Source organism: Orbicella faveolata, unplaced genomic scaffold (genome assembly GCF_042242905.1).
Source record: "Orbicella faveolata isolate gen_17 unplaced genomic scaffold, um_ofav_v1 contig_1, whole genome shotgun sequence".
Taxonomy (NCBI): domain Eukaryota; kingdom Metazoa; phylum Cnidaria; class Anthozoa; order Scleractinia; family Merulinidae; genus Orbicella; species Orbicella faveolata.
In genome coordinates this window covers 16710418-16725367 of record NW_028301536.1, presented here as the reverse complement: position 1 = coordinate 16725367, position 14950 = coordinate 16710418, and the positions used below count along the sequence as shown (strand labels likewise).

Genomic DNA, 14950 nt, shown 5'->3' with positions numbered 1-14950 from the left:
TTTCACGCAACATATGGCAGGCTTATGTTTAGAGCTCATTGAGATCACGTGTTTTTTTGAAGTTCACCGCTGCCTAGATATAGGTTTTTGATTGGATCGCAGGCTCAAGCCATCAGGAACTCCGCCACTAAATCTATATATTATCGGTTAATTCATTGTCATTGACAGGTTTTGTGTTGGGGTGTAAGGAACATGAAAAAGTTTGAACTCACAAGTGTGACGTCGCCAAGCATAGAGTTTGAGTGTGCTGGGGAAGTGGTCCAGTCTGACGTCATCAAGGACACTAAGAAGAATCCAAACTTTGAAAAACCTGTTCTTACCAGAATGATGGTGGTAATTACACCTATATTCATTTTATCTACTTAACGACGTGTAACATGTTTTTTGTTGTTGTTGTTGTTGTTGTTGTTTTTGTTTTTGTATGAGTCAACAAACAAACGTCTCACGGCTCCTTTTACGCGGTCAGGTATTCTGTAAGGGAAGAATTCACCATGTAAAAAGGGACTTCTGTATAACGAGGCTGAGATCAAAATTGCGAGCTATAGGGATATACGATTGCCAGCTGTCTGACGCTGTTTTTGTGTTCAATTTCGTTCACAGAATCTTCCCGTGGAAGAGATTTACGCACCAGCACTGAACATCCGCGTCCGTGACAACCGTTCATTTGGTCGCCGACCAATTGTAGGCGTGCATTCATTGAGGTCGATTCAGAAATAACGCTGTCCAACGCCGAAAGTGGTTGAAGAAGTCGACTCCGGTGCCAAGGGTCCAGCGCCAAAAGGTACAGCCTGGGTTCGATTAGTAAGTTAAGAATATGTAATTACAAGAACATTCAGAAGAGCCAAACAAAAAGGCCCACTGTCTGATAATTGCAGAGTAATTATCTTCTTCGTGAGCCAATTTTAGTTTTTTAGCATGGCATGTATTAACGTGCATCTCTAGCTAATAAGTGGGCAAAGAATATTTGATTGGCAAAATAGTTATAAAGGAAGCATATGCTCCTGGAAATGCTGGGTTCTCTTTCGAGTTTACCTTAGTGTAATGAATTAAAGAAACAAACAATTATTTGAGCCGTTGCTTTTCAAACCAAGGTAAGATTAACGTCTCCGTTCTGTTGTACACAAATAGATTTTGAACACAAAATCCTACTTTTGAGTTTATTTGTTTTCATTTAGAGTGTCCAAATAGTAGCTTTATTACGAGTCCATTCACGCAACATAAACTGCAGGTACTTATCTAATAACAGGCCTTTTAAGCTACTAGACTTAAATGGCTTACTGCTCTATCTCCTGTGTAGACAGTTGGTATGAAACTTTTGGGAGTTTTCCCTTTAAATGCTAAAATGAGATTTGCTTCCTCAACTGCACTGACTTGTACACGACGAATCCACTCTTAAATTAATCTTTTGTCTCTCTTCACTCTTTATTTGTTATTTGGGCTTATTCTTAGCTACTGCAGACAATGTTTCGATCGCAAGGAAGGAGGCGTCACATGTCGTGGATGTCAAGGAACCGAAAAAGAGTAAGAAGAAGGTACAAAAAAAAAAAAAAAAAAAAAAAAACATCGATTAAAGTCACGATTCTAAATTGCTCTACCTCGTCAAGCAATTAATTCTCCAAGGTTTGTGATAATCTAATTCTCGTTCCCAACTGAAAGTCAGAAACAGTAGACACGTTTAGCTTTCCGCTTCTCACCGAACTCATTGATAAGCCATCAAGTTAAAACAAAGAAAATCATAACCGTGAACGAGGTTTGGATGCCCGGTCTTAATTAGCATAGATTTTGACGATTTACTTCTCCGTTTACTCCCGAGATTTTGTTTAGATTGAGAAGATATGTCAAACACTGGAGAGAGTGTTTCATCGGCTATCCAAACAACTCGAATTTCGTCAAAAATACTCCGCTGCGCGTCTTACTTCTAATTCTCTTCTCGGTGTTTGGATATCCTGATGAAACACTGTCTCTCGTGTTTGATATATGACACAAAATACAGTTGAACCCTGCTATTTCGAACTCTCATTGGAAACGAAAACGTTATTTCAAGAAAATAACGAGCAATAAACCTGGCAAAGAGGTCTGCATATACGACAAGTTTTTTGAGCAATGTTAATCTAAGTTGAAACGGTACATTTAAGTTTTTTTTTTGTTCCCGAGTTACCCATCGGATATCTTTGTTACTGCATTTTCTAGAAAGCTAAGCAAGAGGTTACTGAGGAGTTCCTGGATTGGTGGTCAAAGTTTTATGCGTCAATTGGAGATGTATAGAAATGCGGAGAATATATCAACCAAGGATACGAAAAGATGACGGTGAGGAATCAAATACGTATTTCTTCCAAAAGCACTAGAAAGTACCTTAAGAACCTATTGTGTGTAATCTGGGGAGTATGGGTGGTCTTTGGTGGTGCAAAAAAATGAGCACTTATCGCATCTAGAAAGATCATTCCGAACAAAATTTGGTCCCCGTACAAGAATTTAACTGAGTGAAATTCGGGTTCAAACGATACACCAGAAAGTGTAATGATTACAGACGTGCGTATGGTTGCGTGGCAACCTCTCAAAAGTGGTCACCGTCACGGAATGCCTGAAGATTCCAAAAAGAAATATTCTGTTCAAAGTCAATTTTAACTATTTTTTTTCACCATAATTTCCAGGTCTACCAGACCGAACTGGAGAAAGTGGATGAGTTCGATGGCTTTGAAGATTTTATCTCTTCGTTCCACATTTACCGAGGAAGAGCCAAATCAAGAGACGAAGAGCAGGACACGATTGTTGGCGAATTCAAGGTTGGAGAAGTTTTCTGTTTTTAACAGACAATTGTCCTTAAGATAGAAAGAATCGAAACCGGTAAAAACAGTGACGAAGTTGTGTTTGCTTGAATCCTCCTTACACGATGAAAAGGAAGAAAAGGGACATAAAGCGTCTTTTTTTCCTTTTCCGTCGCTCCTCGTGCACCCTCAATTTTAGATGTATGTTCCCTTTTGGAGCCGGCGCGCACTGTCTGCGGAGGAAGGATAAGCGGAAACGTAGCTTCCCCGTGAATGCCATATGCCATAATGCGTTTTCACATGACGTGACGGCTGCCATATTGGTGTCCCAAAACAGCAATGAAACTTTGGCCATTTTGGTGTCCCAAACCAATCCTGTGGGGGGTGAACTCTTTTCTTTGGCAAATATTTTATTCTGTTTTATATTTCAATACATTTTACATGGCTGCTGGCCACGTGAGAGAAAACGCTCCATACAAGTAAAGAATTCCATCTTGAATGCACTATTCATTAACACAACAGTTGCCTTTGAGAACTCAAATAATTTTCAACAAAATTACCACGGAAAAAATAGAACATCAGGTATCGTAATTTTATTTATCTCTCCTCCTTGCATTTCTAGGGAACGTTTCGAGTTTACCCGATGCCAGAGGACGAGAGATCCTGGCCATTACCCGAGACTGTTTTTACCTATCTACCACCCTGCAAACCGGTAGAATGTATTGTCCGTCTCTACGTCATCAAGGTATGAGAACCAAAGTTTGAAAACCTCATGTTGGGGGCTAAGGAATGTTACAGTTTAATGAGAAATTTATCATGTCGTTAACAGCAGACAGCTTATTTCATAAAAAACCCCTTTTTTTCAGGCATTGGACCTTCAGCCAAGGGATGACTCTGGAACTGTAAGTTGATGTGACGTGAGATCGAAATATCCACGATCCAGTTATCCAATACGACATACAAAAGAGCCAGATCAAAATATGGTAAAAAAAAGCCGGAGAGGAATTTTATGAGGATAGCATTCGTCTGCTACAAAACAGAATCAAAATAAGATGATAAAGCAATAATCTATATCTGTTCCATCTCAAAACGTTTCAAATACAAAGGAAATAGTGAATTCATAGGTGAGTAATGCCTCAACTTCGTTCACATCTGGACAGATATTGTATTTAAATTTACTTTCATTTCTTTTTGTAGGCTGATCCATACTTGGTAGTTAGTTTAGGGGAACAAGAGTTCGATGACAAGGACATTTACAAACCCTACACAGTGAACCCCGTGTTTGGGAGGTAAGCCACCCACCAGCAATCGCTACTGCGCAAGCTCCACTTTGTTTGTAAGATTCGCGACAGAATGCCGTTTGTTTAATTGATGAAATTGCGGTACTTCTCGGAAGACAGCACTTTTTTATAAATTTGTCGGCGACTGTAATTTAAGTAGACATTCGTAGAAAGGTAACACTTCGTTGCAGAATGAAAAACTATGCAAAACCAAGCGTGCAGCGTTATGCACACTACAACGGTCTGCTATGATTCGGGCCATGTTTACAGCAGTACAGTGTAGTCAAGAAGAGAGATGTATGCGGTGTTCAAAACGTTTTCTTTGCAGTTGTGTATATAGCATCATGGATGAAACGTTTAGTGATTTGTGAAAGCGGATTCGAATTAATTTCAAGGCCCTTATTTACCTTGTATTTTTAGGAAAATACAAGGTAAATACGGGTGGATATAAAAACGTCACTAAGTTGTCACGGTTAGTGTGATGCAAGAACGAGATTTTGCTTGAGAAATTAAATATCGAAATTTTATGAACAATTTTGAAACACGGACCTGTAACTTACTGATCAAATAATAAAGAAAGGGTCGTCGACTCAGTGCTTATCCTCTAACAAAAACAAAATATTTTTGTCGTTCTTTTTCAGAATGTTCGAGTTCACTGCTAGCATTCCTGTTGTCAAAGATCTCAAAATTGCTGTCATGGATTATGACCTCATCGGACGGGATGACCTTATTGGTGAAACACAGATTGATTTGGAACAGAGAATGCTGTCTCGATATTTCGCCACGTGTGGTTGTTCTAAGACTTACTGCAAGTACGAAATGGCAGAGTGCACTAAACTTACAACATTTTGCCCTTGGCGTATAGGTGTTATCCCCAGCTGCAATCTTTGTATCTTTAGCTACTAAAAAGTAGACTCATACAGTAATTAAAATGATTTTGTCCCATAATAGTAAATCGCAAAACAAAAAGCAAACAAAATTTACGCCATTTATTTATCCATCATAACTTTTTAACATGATCATGTGTTTACTTGATTCGTACTGACTGACTGATCGATTGATTAAATGACTAATCGATCCATCGACTGATTGATTGATTGATTGATTAATAGATTGATTGACTGATTGAATGATTGACGGATTGACTGACTGACTGACTGATTGATTGATTGATTGATTGATTGAAAGATTGATTGATTGATTGATTGATTGATTGATTGATTCATTCATTCATTCGTTCGTTTGTTCATTCATTCGTTCGTTTGTTCATTCATTCGTCGACTGATCGATTGATTCACTGATTCCCCTTCAAAGGACTGGTCCTAACAGATGGCGAGATTGTCGCAAACCGAGAACAATTCTCAATGACTGGTGCGTAATGAACAACATAAGCCTTCCAGTGTATACCGATGAACCATGCTCAGTGACAGTGGATGGACAAACATATACTTTGGCTGAGTTTGGTGAAGATTCTAGCTAGATTGGTGTCAATCTGTAGTGTTTTAACTTATGCCAACAACTAAATAACACTTTTCAAGACACTATCAAAAGGAATTTATTGGGGCTTCTTCGTTAGGGGTTGCTACAAAACTCTTTAAGATGTGGTTAGTTCATAACTGATAATGTCAGAAATAACGTTGCAAGCACGCGCTTAATTGCTACCTGAACATTCTATAACGTGACGCGTTCATTCGGTGTTTGCACGTCATGCCGACAAATTATTGGCGCTGTAGGCATCAAAGAGGCAAACCAAGTATTCAAACGTTAGTTACCAGCTGATAACGCCGCCAGAAATAACGTAAAGAGCACGGGCTTGCTACTGGGACATTCCAAAACGTGACGTTTCCATTCGGTTTTTGCATTTTATGCCGATAAATTTTTGGCGCTGCTGACATCAATGAGGCAAAACAAGGTATTCAAGAGTCAATCTAAACATTGCGTTTAGTATAAATACCGTGATTTCTGCGGCAACACTGATACATTTCATGGAATAGTTTTTGGGCCTAAATACTTACCTACATGAATACTTGTTTTCGTAGAGGAAGGAAGGGCGATCCATAAGCATTTTGGAAAAGAACGGAGCCGCTTGGCTGTCTATGTTCTCAACAAGTTGAACCTTGTTCCTGAGCACGTGGAAACTAGGGGCCTCTATGACAAAACACAACAGCCAACAACGGAACAGGTAACTTCTGCATGTAGCTTCACATGGAACTACATTATCAAATTTACAAAATGTTTTTAGAGTGCAACTGTAATTAAGAGGAAAGCTAATATGAGTGGTACCTTTCTTTTTGGTACAGCTTGTTTTCAGTATTTGGAACCGTTTTAAAGTCTTGGCACTGTTGGAAGTGAAAGGGCTATAACGGCCGAGAAATTAAGAAAGATCGTTTCAATTCTCTCGGCGAAAGCGAATGAGACAAACGAAGTAGTTTGGCTTCTCCTAGGCCTTCCATCATGTGTTGTCGGTTTGTTTATTTATCTGTTCTTTATTTTCTAGGGAAAACTTCAATTGTGGGTTGATATGTTTCCAATCTCAGAGGGTAAACCACCTGCTGCAGTCGACGTCAAGCCGAGGGAGCCACAAGAGTAAGATTAACCTATGATTTTTTAAGTTATCCAAACAAACATCGAAACTCTTTTTCGCCTTTTTTCGCGGGTACGAAGTGCCGGATCGATTGAACGTTTTTATAAAGCAACCTGTGTGCGGGCATGAAGGCTTCCATAGTTAAAATGTTGAAAATCTTGATGATTTTAAGGAAGTAGAAAGGGAAGTATGTGGTACATGCATGATCCAAAAATGCTTTCTTGCTGTTGACGATGTAAGCACAGTCGGATGTCGTCAGTAATCCATTGAACGTTTCGTAATAGTCTACTAGTGCTGCAATCGTGGTGTCTTAAAGAGACTTTTTGATTATAGTGGTTGATTTAGTGTGCGCTTTTTAATTTTCTCATTTTAATGTTTAGCTATGTGCTTCGTGTTATCATCTGGAACACCGCAAACGTGATCATGGAGGAGACCTCGATCACTGGAGAGAAAATGAGTGATATCTATGTGAAAGGGTACGAAAAGAAAAGTTTCTTCATTTAGAGGAGGTTGAATAAATGGTACAAATAATCTCAATATCAGCCCATTAGGTTGAGAGACTAAATATTCACATAATAAAGTCATGAGGTGAGACTTAACAAGGTTACGATCTTAGAAAATAATGGAACAAACACATAAAAGCAACAGCACAACCCAAATGATCTTACGTTCTGCTCAGTCTATAATTGCGATCACTGTGAACATTTTCTGTTGCATTGCCCAGTCTCAATATCTTAACACATTAAGGCCAGGCATGACTCTGATAAAGTAAAGCAATATTGAAAATTACTTAGACCGCTCTGTTTGTGATCAGGTGGATAGATGGCATTGACGAATCACAGGAAACGGACGTCCATTACAGGTATATAACTAACCAACTTCCTTTCCAGGGTCTATTATTCCCGTCCAAGACAAACCCTGGGAGCAAAATGTTCAAACTGCAGTTCAAACTGTTCAACATGTTACATTGTGTTGTTGTGTGTTCTTATCGTGTGGTGGCAGTGCGTGTAAAGAATCTAAGTCCAATGAGAAATAACTTAAAATCGCGTTTTAAGAGTGTTTTGTGAATATTTACCAGAACTTCCACAACTTACAAAGCAATTTCATCGCGCCAAAAGAGAACGTACTTAATATGTTTTCCGGCGTTATTTTGTGAAACAAGACACAAAATTCCCAAGCTCATTTTGATTGTGCCTTAACTTTATATTTTCTATTTATACATTGTATAGATCTATGGACGGGGAAGGAAACTTCAACTGGAGATTTGTATTTCCTTTCGCTTACATTCCAACGGAAAAGAAACTTGTGATAAAAGAAAAGGTTCATATTTTCCTCCCAAGGGGGCGTGGGGGGGGGGGGGGGGGGGAATTCTATATAAAATGGACGGGGCTACTCGTCAGAAATTTTGAAAACAACTCCTAAGAAGTTTTAACCGAGAAAAGGCACAACGAGCAGCCCCGTACTTCTTATATGGGCGTTCTCCCCCCTCCCCCCTCCCCCCTCCCCCACCCACGGGATTTTCCTTCTTTCCCCTTGCCACTAATTTAGATTGTTTAGTTTAAAGTGTACTGGGGGAAGCCTTGCGGCTGACATACGTGACTAAAGGGAGTCTCAGTTTCATTCCCAGACTAATGGGTAACGCTCTTGTAACTTCTTGGTTTCTGTGTAAAGGTCATAAAAGAGAGCAAAATGAGGTCACGCGGCCCATAACTGGGGGTTCTTTTAGTACTAAGTACTCATGCTAGTTCATTGTAGGTTATCCCCTGCCCCTCTCCCAAGCATTGCGTCAAGTGGCGCTCACATTTAATACTCGTGGCTGTGAGAGTATTGCACTTTAAAAGGCCGATGACTTGATTTACAGATATAAGAACCAAATCAGCCTGATAAATAAAACATGTTCTTGTATAAAAAGAGGTGGCCAGAATAAAAAAGCACTCATATTAAAGTACTATTATAGTACCTGACAAGGAAGGAAGGATGGCACTGTGGGACTATAACAGTTCACACCGTTTTGCTTACTATACTACTTAACAACTTGATGTTGAACTTTTAACAGTTAATGTTCCCTTTTATTAGTAGTAATATATATATATACATATTTTTGTTACTTGAAATTGATTTTTTAGTGTAAGTAATAAACATGATTGTGTTGAATGTACAATGTATAGTATTTCCGAAACAAGTTTTAAGAACATTTTTAGGTTGATTTCTCACTAAGCACCGGTAACTAAGAACTTGATCAGCCTGAACCCCGAAATCGAGGGGTGTTTACTCTATCTGGAACAGAACTTTAAAAACCAAACAAACAAAAAGGGAAGTTTCATTATATCTTCCTGTTAGTTTCCATAAAAAGCAATACAAAATGGAGTTTGCGGGGGCGGGGGTTTAACTGTTTCAACAACGATGCAGGGAGTGCATGTTTTATTGTAACTCTTGGTACTTTGTTTCCAAGTATCATAGAATAGACAATAGACAGCGCAGTATATGTATGTTGAGCGGAGCGGGTATTGTGTGTCAATTTGCAGGAGCACTTCTGGAGTCTTGACGAGTCAGTAGAAAAACTTACGCCTCGGTTAATGGTTCAAATATGGGACAATGATCTGGGATTCGCTAATGATGATTTTCTTGGTGAGTGCTTGCATGCTTTAAGCAGTAGTAAATCTGTTGATTTTTAACTTATTTCTGAATGAAATCGGTAAAAACATATTCCCTGAAGAGTACTCACGATAAGGACAAAAAACAGCTTTGAATGACAGAAAGCCACAGTTTCGACGCAGATACTTTAGATAATAAGAGAACGTCTTATAGACAATGCTTCATACATGAGCGGTTTATCTAAATCGAGATCAGAAATCGGACCGGATAGGCTTTTCGATCGCACGAGTCTTACTAACCATACCGCTCATGCGGTCTCAATCCTGTGGGATGTTTGCACCTGCAAAACAGCGGGTCTCAAGGTGAGCTGGTCAGTGTGAACACTCAGACCGGTCCGGTTTGCCACCAGATTTTGGCTAGGTTCACACGTGACCGGTCCCAAACGGTCCAATACAACGTTTAGTCTGTACATGACAAATTGTAAAAAAAAAGCCAGCTGATTGGCTCAGGTTGATCCAGTAGCAGATTGGTATAGGGACCGGTATCGTGAGAACGACACCCACCCATAAAAGAAACAACCTCGGACCAGAACCAGTTAGGAACATACAGGTAGCCTTACATGGCAGAACAAACATGTTTCCCATGAATATTGCAGGTTCTTTGCAACTCGACCTGACCTCTTTAATCAAGCCGGCGACAAGTGCCCGCTCCTGCAAGTTACCAAGTGGCACAAGCCCTGAACCAACAGTGGACCTGTTTAGACAGAAACGATGCTACGGCTGGTGGGCGATGAGTTCCATGAAAACCGGAACATTGAAGAACACGGTATGCTTCTTGTCAGTTGCAGCGTATTTGAAAACACCTAATACACACATAGCTTATCACCATACATGCACCATTCCCAACATCTTTTCCCAGCCATTACCGTCAAATGCAAATGAAAATAGCGAAAACAACACCAACAACAAGGTTACTGGTCACTGAGAACTTTTGATATTTCACAAGGCATTTCGTTTTGTAAAATTTAATGTGAGTATGCTAATATAGCACACCAACTTTGTCGTGTGTACCAGCTGGTGGGAGGTTAGACGAGAATACAGGAGGAAAAACGAGAGAGAAAGTTACAAACGGAGACGAAAAAGCAAAGTAGTTAAAAGGAATTTCATTATTCTTTCAGGGAAAAATTGAGATGACTTTAGAAACAATGACAAAGGCGGAAGCAGAGGCTAAACCGGCCGGACAGGGGCGAGAAGATCCGAATAAGAACCCAACATTGGAGGAACCAAAGTATGTTTGTAACAATTTAACTGAAGCTAAGAATTTATACTTTACACTATTGTTTACACTACAATGATGAATCTGAAGACATATCCGATTCTTTAGATATCTCGTTTACACTACGTAGTGTTTTAGATTGTACCATTTAGACACAGCTTTCGTTTAAATTCCAGATTGGCATTTGGTTTACGCGGCGAAGCGAATGCAGGATTAAAACGATCAAGTGCAGACAGGACGTAATAGTCATTGTGTAGAAGTATCAAGTAGGCACCCTTTGCCATTTCTTTGCAGCTTCTTTGTATTTGAACGACTCTAGAAAAATCAAGGTGTATAGGATAGAATAAAAAATAATACACAGATGTACCGTATGTTAAAAAATTGTATTTCCTTGCAGTCGTCCTCCAACCTCGTTTCCATGGTTCACGTCACCATTGAAAGCTCTCCGCCATATCATCTGGGGCAGGTACAAGTGGTATATCATCGGTTTCTTGATATTCATTCTTATCGTCAGCCTCATTGCGTTCTTCATTTACGCCGCACCGGTGAGTGAATCGTATTTAATCGACCCGTCTAGACAGCAGAGTTAGCGTTTTCACTGCAAATCACGCCAAACACATTGTTGCCGCTCATTAATAAAATAAGTCACTGCCCAGACTATTCCGAACCAAGAATATATTTTCACTGATGAAAATAGCCAATCAAATGGAAAGAATCCAAGTTACTACAACAAGTTAGAACAGGACACAGACTTTTTTCCGACTTTGAAGGAAATGACGTTTTCTTCCCCTGACTTAATCTAGGCATAAAACAGCCAGAATACATTTCGAGCGCAAAGTAAATATATTATAACTTGGATAACTTGTAAGCACAAAGTTAGTAAGATTATAACAAGCGCAATTCCACGTTAGCGAAACGTAGGGTGATTTAAGAAGTCGAGCACATCAATCATATTGCTTAACATGGGGTCAATCAATGGTAAAGCTACAGGCCTGCCATGCACCCAACTGGCGAACGCCTGCTGTAAGCTTACACCACTCAGACATGAGAACCCAACATATATAGACAGGCTCGACAGTGTTAGCGGCATTCGCCACTTACGATTGGTTTCAATGATTTCAGTGATTTGACTAGGTAGTTAAGACGCTCCCTTATGCGGTTTGTTTTGCAGGGATATACCATGAAGAAAATGCTGAATGCGTAACGACGATATGGCCTAGACTCAAGAGGAGGACTTGCTTGCAAACCAGGCAACGGGAATAGCAATTTTTAAAATACGAAAGTCAATAAAAACGCTCATACAAAGGAACAGAACGTTAACAAGTATGAAATGGCGTGGAAATAGCTAAGGCTGTTAAATTGAGTGATACGCTTAACTGTAATGTGCATCAAACGAATTTCAGGTTGACTGCATCCATTAAGATGCCAAGGTCAAGTTAAATCTAAGTGGGCGGAACATTTTAGAATGTTTGGAGTCCAATCGAATAATACTAGACAGAGTTTTTCGACATACATTCTATAGAATAATCAGACATTTTTTTCAAAACATATAGAAACCAGTAAAATCGCAAGGCATCTGGTAGAATTATAGGACAATATTTTGTAATTTTAAAGCATTACGACTGCTTTGCAAACGATCACAATGGGTGAACTTTAGGAACTCATTGTTATTTATTTAAAAGTGGAAGGGTTCACATCATAAATATAAGGCATATATAGGTAGACGTCAGAAATGATCTTCAGCTGTGAAGAAAATAAAATGCTCGGATGCTCAATTTGTCTTTGATTGATTGATTTATCCACCCATGAGGACTGCAGCTTGCTGCGCAGTCGTGACTAGGTTGTCATCTTTTCGCTTTCTTGTGTCTGACGTTCGCCGCGCCTCGTTTGGTCGCTCGCACCAGTCCCTTGAACTGACCAGCCATTTTTCTTTGTTTTCTGTGCCAAAGAAATAGATTTTTTTTTTTTCATTTCTATCTTTTTTTTAAGGTGGCTTAGCTACTGCACATTTCCCACACACCCAGTTAAAGAAATAACAATCTCTGAAACTCTCCTGACCATAGAGAGATTTTAGTATTTTGTTTTGTAGGACTTCAATAATTATTTCATCGGAGATTTCTTTTGATTCGGCTTGTTCAATCCAAGTGTAAAACGGACAGTTATTACTGAACATGCAGCAAAGGCCAATCAGGCAGTTTGAAAAGAGACTTTAACGCTGTCGAGTCCAAAATAAACGTTTGCAAAAGCCGGGATTACCTAAAAATAAATTCCTAGATTTTCAATGTAAATTTAAAACGCCCTCATCCTTACATGTCTAAAGAAACTTTAGGTCTGGTTGGTACTATACAGTATTATTGATAAAATGTCCCGGGCGATGTCAGACCGAATTCAGGTGGTTTGCTACAAGTTAAACTACGATCTAAGAGGCAAACTCAGAGGTAATAGGGGCCTTAGGCAAATCACGACGGCAACAGCAACGAGAATACCACTAAACAAAATATTTTTACAAGTAGAACAATAACTGTGCCCGTGCGTTATAAATGTTGGTACATTTCTCAGCCGTTCTCTGCACAACAACGTGAAATGACTAGGTTTCGCATATTTTGGAGAACGCGAACGACGGCGACTAATTTTTCGTATAATCATTTGGAATTGAACGCTGGCATTAGATATTTAGCTTAAACAAGTTCTGAGACCCAGAGACCGATAGGCGCACTGAACAGATCTAGACAATTGCGAAATTAAATTCATTTTTTACTACGCTTACGTTGTCCACAGCTACTTACCTTTTGTTAAGCATATTTAACTGGAGTGGTACGTAAGCAAATGGATCAGGCTTTCCCTTCTTCTTCACGTCACCGCCCGCTTTCTATCGAAAGGTAACAAAGAAATCTCTTTAAGTTAGTCAATACCTTCACTTTACGCAGTTCCATAAAGTAGTTGGCAGTTGCTTGGAGAAGACACCTGCAGAGGTATTAAAGAGGATTTTCATGTCGCGTTATTTTACGCACGTTAATGGGTGAATTTTATTGATTGAATAACAGAGAAGATGTGTAGTAAAGTCCATTCCCGATGACGTAAAATAACGCAACAATGGAAGTCAATCTTGAAGGGCACACGTTACAGAAATGAAAGAAATCGTCCGTCCGTCCCTCAGTCCTCCAGTCAGTCACACAGTCAGTCACACAGTCAGTCAGTTAGTCAGTCAGTCAGTCACTCAGTCACTCAGTAACTCCATGAGTCACTCAGTCACTCAGTCACTGAGCATACCTTTGCTTTGTATTCAGCACCCAATGCCTTTTCACTCTTTACACGTTTTGACGAAAGTCCTACAAAGTAAATCAATATCTTTAAGTCAATATCTCAAATGGTTATTTAAGAATCACAAAATAATCACATCAAAAGACCACCCGCCAACACGCCAACCTTCGTCATTGTCGTCATCGTCATTATCAGCTCCAAAGGGCTTCTCTTTCTTTTTCCTTGAAGATGGACTCTGATGGAAAAATGCAAATAACAATGAATGGCCTTCAAATCCAAGGCAGTTTTTGTACTAATTGCAATATGTTTTAAATTTAGTTGATAATTTTGTTCACTCTCGTCACTTGTTTCTTTGACAAGGAACGCTCTTGGAAAATCAGTGCATAACGAAAACCACGTAGAATGCCCTGAAAAAGGGCCATTGCTGTCACAACGTAAAGCTAGCGTCCTTTAATTTCCTCAGAATTTAACTTTTTCCTTATTTAACCAAACCTCCACGTCGGTTCTTTTTTCTAGAGCGGTTTTCGATTGAGTATCGAAAGTAATCAGGCAATTACTTTGCTTTTGGTTCTGGTTTTACTACGGTTTGAGATTAGCCTAGTAGTCTATTCTTGGTAAGTAATTGGTTTGAGTTTTGTTTTACGACACTCATTTGAGAATCGCTCCATGCTGTCACACCCTGAAGTGGATCCAGGAGTTGTGACAGGTTTTCTCTCTGGCACTACATTTAATAAACGCTCTCTGAGTCGATAATCACGCTGTGACTTACCTCCTCCATATCATCATCGGAGTCTTGCAGACCTGTGCACAAACAAAAGTATTAAAAGATGGCAGTTAAAATGTAGATAAAGAACAGTATGAAAGACCGAGAGGCCGTTTTTCATCACATTTCCAAACACAGGAAAGACAGTTGAAAATACGACGCGTATAGCGGAGTATTTTGATGAACTCTGAGGTGTTTGGAAATGTTTGAGGTTACACACAGATCATTACCTAAATTTCTTTTGCGTTTGGATCCAGATTCCTGTCGTACTTCCTCGTCCTCGTCATCCGGGATAATGAGCTTACCATCGGCAGAAGTTTCGAAATCATCAGTCGCTTTACGTTTGGTAGGCTTCTTGGGATCAGTGGCTTAACGAGAGACATTCAAACATAAGTAAAGAGGAATGTTACCGACGAAAAGATTATTT

The 14950-nt window shown here is 39.5% G+C and overlaps 1 protein-coding gene and 1 pseudogene across 3 annotated transcripts in view; one reads left to right on the top strand and one right to left on the bottom strand.

The window, feature by feature from the left end:
• LOC149118248 (myoferlin-like) overlaps nucleotides 1–12274 on the top strand; it is a 28171-nt pseudogene extending 15897 nt beyond the window's left edge. Inside the window, exons 12-31 of the transcript XR_016205649.1 lie at nucleotides 169–333; nucleotides 601–781; nucleotides 1450–1532; nucleotides 2191–2307; nucleotides 2652–2783; nucleotides 3388–3510; nucleotides 3632–3667; nucleotides 3963–4054; nucleotides 4687–4857; nucleotides 5360–5508; nucleotides 6085–6227; nucleotides 6543–6631; nucleotides 7010–7105; nucleotides 7444–7491; nucleotides 7859–7949; nucleotides 9155–9257; nucleotides 9880–10049; nucleotides 10402–10511; nucleotides 10897–11044; nucleotides 11671–12274. The product of XR_016205649.1 is annotated as a myoferlin-like (transcript). The remainder of the gene's footprint in view (nucleotides 1–168; nucleotides 334–600; nucleotides 782–1449; nucleotides 1533–2190; nucleotides 2308–2651; nucleotides 2784–3387; nucleotides 3511–3631; nucleotides 3668–3962; nucleotides 4055–4686; nucleotides 4858–5359; nucleotides 5509–6084; nucleotides 6228–6542; nucleotides 6632–7009; nucleotides 7106–7443; nucleotides 7492–7858; nucleotides 7950–9154; nucleotides 9258–9879; nucleotides 10050–10401; nucleotides 10512–10896; nucleotides 11045–11670) is intronic.
• The window catches only part of LOC110045777 (RRP12-like protein), a 66528-nt gene that overhangs the window by 27489 nt on the left and 24089 nt on the right, over nucleotides 1–14950 (bottom strand). The window contains exons 36-41 of one of the 2 annotated variants that reach the window (XM_089292472.1): nucleotides 14754–14891; nucleotides 14530–14561; nucleotides 13926–13995; nucleotides 13770–13828; nucleotides 13286–13368; nucleotides 12152–12437 (exon numbers count right to left, since the gene is read on the bottom strand). In XM_089292472.1, the coding sequence (XP_089148598.1) occupies nucleotides 12344–12437; nucleotides 13286–13368; nucleotides 13770–13828; nucleotides 13926–13995; nucleotides 14530–14561; nucleotides 14754–14891 (476 nt within the window). In that variant the 3' untranslated portion in view covers nucleotides 12152–12343. Of the gene's footprint in view, nucleotides 1–12151; nucleotides 12438–13285; nucleotides 13369–13769; nucleotides 13829–13925; nucleotides 13996–14529; nucleotides 14562–14753; nucleotides 14892–14950 lie in introns of those variants that run through there. The other variant, XM_089292478.1, reaches the window with a different exon arrangement.